General features: G+C 32.9%; 1 protein-coding gene and 1 pseudogene across 1 annotated transcript; both read left to right on the top strand.

Moving 5' to 3' along the window:
* Nucleotides 1-285: 285 nt before the first annotated feature.
* Nucleotides 286-882, top strand: LOC108720223 (uncharacterized; annotated as a pseudogene).
* An 850-nt stretch (nt 883-1732) lies between these two features.
* On the top strand, nt 1733-3874 carry LOC108731489 (odorant receptor 4-like). Its single transcript, XM_018461843.1, has 4 exons — nt 1733-1813; nt 2700-2801; nt 3079-3237; nt 3818-3874. Exons 1-4 carry the CDS (start codon nt 1733-1735, stop codon nt 3872-3874), a joined length of 399 nt encoding a protein of 132 aa, XP_018317345.1.
* The last annotated feature ends 727 nt before the right edge of the window (nt 3875-4601 follow it).

Raw genomic sequence — 4601 nt, 5'->3', positions numbered from 1 at the left:
GTATGTATGAACATATGTATGCATGTATGCATGCATGCATGTATCTATGTATGTATGTATATATGTATGTATGTATGTACGTACGTACGTACGTAGGTAGGTAGGTAGGTATGTATGTACGAATGAACGTACGTACGTACGTAGGTAGGTAGATAGGTATGTATGTATGTATTATATGCATGTACGTATGTATGTATGTACGTATAAACATAGATAAACTCGCGAACAAAGAAAATACGTAGTATATAAAACGTGTTGTAACAAGTTTGCAATTCTTGGAAATAGGGGTGGCGATATCCCTATTAAATTTCAAAAAGTATCACCATATACGTCGCAATTTACGCGGGTGCGATCAGTCTTGTGATACCCGCTTGTACGAACGGCTCAGAAATGTACTTCGCCAAAGAGAGCAGTGCATCGTTCGAAAGGAAGAAGGACTGTAACGCGTACGTTTCGACGTTCTATACACAAAATAATTAAAAAACATTTTTTAACATTACGTACGTACACAGCATGGAACGTCGCGCGGTGCGCTTGCTGAGCAGGCGTTACAACCTGACGGCTACGGACCACAAATTTTTGGAAATTGGCATCAACGTTGGTCCACCGAGTTACGTGGAGATCGTCCTCGGAGGTCATCGCGGACACGAACTGTCGCTGTCTCTCGAAACGTGGAAGGGTCTCTACGAGCATCGATGGAATATTTACAAGCTGCTTCGAAACGAGTACAAAGATAACTTCATAAGCGTTGGACCGCTAACGGTCAAAGTATGCACGCTGAACAACGTTACGCTCGTACATCTCGATTCTTCATCCGTATACATGATGATGACCGAAACGACGCTACGCCGTATGTTCGAGTTTGATGGGTGTATCGACGTAACGTTCGAACGATTAGCCAGAGTCATCGACAGGGTTGACGCCAAGTATACGCGATTCTCCAATATCGCGCCCGAGAACGCTATACGCGACAGCGGCATCTTCAACACGCATCAAATCGTCGATTTCGAGCTCTTAGCTTTAGCTATTAATACGTACGAAGGAAATAATACGTACGAAGAAAACGATGTAAAAAAATGTGAATAAAATATTTGTCATTCGCATCACCGTATACGGTCTTTACTTCCCATCCTATGCGCACTGCATTTAGATAAACAGCGGCCGGCGCTTCTCTGGCCGTACCGCGACATGTAGATAAAATATCGACGCTTCCCATTTTGGAGAGGGCGGCGGCGGCGGCGACGCGTATCAATGGTATCACTGTTTACATAAACAGCGATACCACTAATCGCGTCACCATGCTCGGCCTTCCCCCGCGATATCCCCCCCTCCCTTCCCCCGGAGTACCCCCGCACCCCGCTCCCCCCTCTAGCACCTATGAGTGGTCCAGAATTCTCATAGTATTACTACTTAAGTAATTTAACATTACTAATATCAATTATTAAGCACCAATATCCGCCTCGACCAAATGTGGCCTCCTTCGCTTAATTCTACTGAACATTTATCGACTGATTTTCACTTAAAAATATTAGCTTTTTTAGTTAATTTTTTGGCTGACATTTTTAGCTGATATTATACAATCAAAATATCTTTAAAATTGTGTGTTCATATTATTATTTTATTAACTAACGCATAATTATAATTAATTCTATAATAGAGTATACAACAGTAAAATTAATAAAAAAACCGATAGTAATTAAAAGCTAATTACAGATATGCAAGAGATGTTACCATGACGCTTCGATACATAGCGTTGTCATCGATAGGGTTTAGTACCATAGCAGTGGTATTTAGCGGTCTTACTTTTTTGAGCGTGAGTCATTTCTGTTCCATCTTTTCATTGCATATAGTTGTTCATTGCATTAGTTAGATAATACACTTGTTTGCATAATATTTTTAATATCTTAATTAAAACTAGTAGAAGCATGTGGAAGGATTCCGATTGCCTACAAGTCGTTTGCCATATAGTATCGTTTGCCGACAGTTCGTTTGCACATAAAGTTATTGCCTACAACTCGATTGCCTACAAGCACTTTTGCGCACAAATAAAAAATTTCAGAGACGAAATCACATTTGCCTACATGTATTATTGCCTACAGATCGATTACCTATATGTGCCGCTTTAAAAACACAAATTCTGTTTTTAAACACAAAATTTTCTACTGTAAAAATTTGAATTCTCTATTTTAAAACAAATTTTTGTCTTCAAAAAAATACTAATTATTTTCTTACTTAACTTAAATTTTATATTTGTGCGCAGAAGTGCTTGTAAGCAATCGAGCTGTAGTCAATAATACATGTAAGTAAATCGATTTATAGGCAATAATACATGTAGACAAATGTGATTTCGTCTCTGAAATTTTTATTTGTGCGCAAAAGTGCTGGTAGGCAATCGAGCTTTAGACAATAGATTTGTAGGTAAAAGGAGCCATCTCGTTCGTGATACAAACAAATCTAATATTTATGTAGTTAGTACTGTGAAATTTATATAAATAGATCGATTTAGGCATTATCTAATTTACTAAAAAAAAGAATTAAAATTACTTTTTATTAATATTTTTAAAATTGTAGACATTGTGTGTGTGTGCGTATGTGCGTGCGTGCGTGCGTGCGTGCGTGCTTGCGACCAATTCTTTTCTTTCTATCACAAATATAATCTAAATTTTGTATTACTTATATTAAAATATTATCTTGCATAGCAACAACCATTAACTATAAAAACCCAATTTTTTACCGTTGCTGCATCTGCACTTATAGAGGTTTTTATCTGCGCATGGCCAGCTGATTATTTATTACGCACGGTAAGGCATCTCAACCATAAAACATAAGAAAAAGCATAAAAAGGACTTATATTAAAATAACATGAAAATTAAAATTGCAATAAATTAACAATGTAAATATAAAATATGTATAAATTTTAGAATAAATATATAGATATACATGATTCCTTTTTATATAATTCATGCGATCTATAATTATATTTTCATCTTGTGAACAAAAATACACATTACATTAATGACTTTGTCTTTATTCTAAGTAAAATTTTTTTATAATGCTTCCTTTATTTTAATATTTCAGAGCAATGACATTGGTTATGCAGGATATGAATCGTCGTGGTACTGTAAAGATATATCTTTACAGAAGAATTTGTTATATACTGTGTCGAGATGTCAATATCCTGTCACTCTTACAGTGCCATGTCTACTACCAACTCTTTCACTTAATTATTATGCCTCTGTAAGTCGTACTTAAATTAGAATATTCACAGGAGTTATTCTCAGTTGTTTAATTAAAGTTCAAAAATCTTGGGTACGATAATTCATAAAGAAGAATGTTAAAGAAATGTCGATTTTCGACACTTTCCCAATTGTCAAGTAGATTAATATAGTCGGTGATCTTTATTTATACAATTCTAGCTAAAATAACGGTTTTGCAATTATTAACGTATATATATGGTTATGTCATTTCTTATTATTTTTAAGTCATTCTAGCAATGTTTTCATCTCTTCTCGGAAAAATCATTATTGTTTTCTGTCATTTATAATTCCAAATGACTTTTCAAGGTGAATGAACAATGACTTTTCAAGGTTCATTTATTTTACATTTGGCAGCGAAAATCGACAATATTTAACATCCTCCTTTATTTTTTTTTTAACATAATATTTTCTCATGTCAATATATAAGTTTAAAATAAATAATGATAGATTAAAACAATATTTGATAAATAAGATATTCGTGTGAGTTTTAATAATTTACAATTATTACTAAACATTACTGATACTTCAAATAATAAAAATTGTATATTTGCATATGACAGTATTTATCAACTACGTTTTCCTATTTAACAACATTTCGAGCAGTGATGGCTAATTAAGACATTTTGAAAATGTAATCTATTGTACGTATTATACTTTTTTCTAAGAATTCTATTGTATGTATTATACTTTTCTGCGAAGCAAATTGATGAACTAGAGTTGTAAATATTTTAAATCATAGGATAAAGCGTGATTATTCCGTCAGTTTCATCTTTAAAGTAATGTGCAAATTTACTACGGTAAACAATCTCTCTTTGTAGTGACGTGCATATAGCTCATATATATAATCGAAATAATAAACGATTGCTCTCTTTGGGAGCACAATCTTTAAATATTTAATATGTGCTGATCAGAAATATAAACATCATCGCGAAAAATGTACGAAAAAGCACCACCTTACCCCGCCTACATCTGTGTCTGTAACACAAAATTAATAATAAAATTAATAATAAAAAAATATTTACAATGATAGAATTAGTGTCACTTTATCTTCCATATTATATTATTCAATATCAATAATTTAAATAATTTATAAATATGTAAACAGGAAATTATTTACAAAAAAATATTAATTCCATTTCTTTTTTGGAGTGAGATTTTATTCCTTTAAAGTGAAATTTCACTCAAAAAGAGTAAAAATTGTCACTCTATTTCAAGAAGTGAAATATTTCCCTACTCCAAAAGTTTATATTTTTCCGATAAGATAGAAAACATATTTTATAAATGTTTTTGTTTTATCTGACTAAATTAAAAAGAAATATTTGTTAATTTCTCTATGGGATTAAA

Source organism: Mycetomoellerius zeteki, unplaced genomic scaffold, assembly GCF_001594055.1.
Source record: "Mycetomoellerius zeteki isolate Tzet28-1 unplaced genomic scaffold, Tzet1.0 scaffold1299, whole genome shotgun sequence".
Classification (NCBI taxonomy): Eukaryota; Metazoa; Arthropoda; class Insecta; order Hymenoptera; family Formicidae; genus Mycetomoellerius; species Mycetomoellerius zeteki.
This window is presented reverse-complemented; position numbering and strand designations above follow the sequence as displayed.

Bases quoted from the DNA above. Each gene is read 5' to 3' on its own strand.
- LOC108731489 (XM_018461843.1), top strand. From the start codon at position 1,733: ATGACGCTTCGATACATAGCGTTGTCATCGATAGGGTTTAGTACCATA. The intron at 1,814-2,699 runs GTGAGTCATTTC...TATCTTGCATAG, and splicing joins GCGGTCTTACTTTTTTGAGC to CAACAACCATTAACTATAAA. The intron at 3,238-3,817 runs GTAAGTCGTACT...TGCATATGACAG, and splicing joins CACTTAATTATTATGCCTCT to TATTTATCAACTACGTTTTC.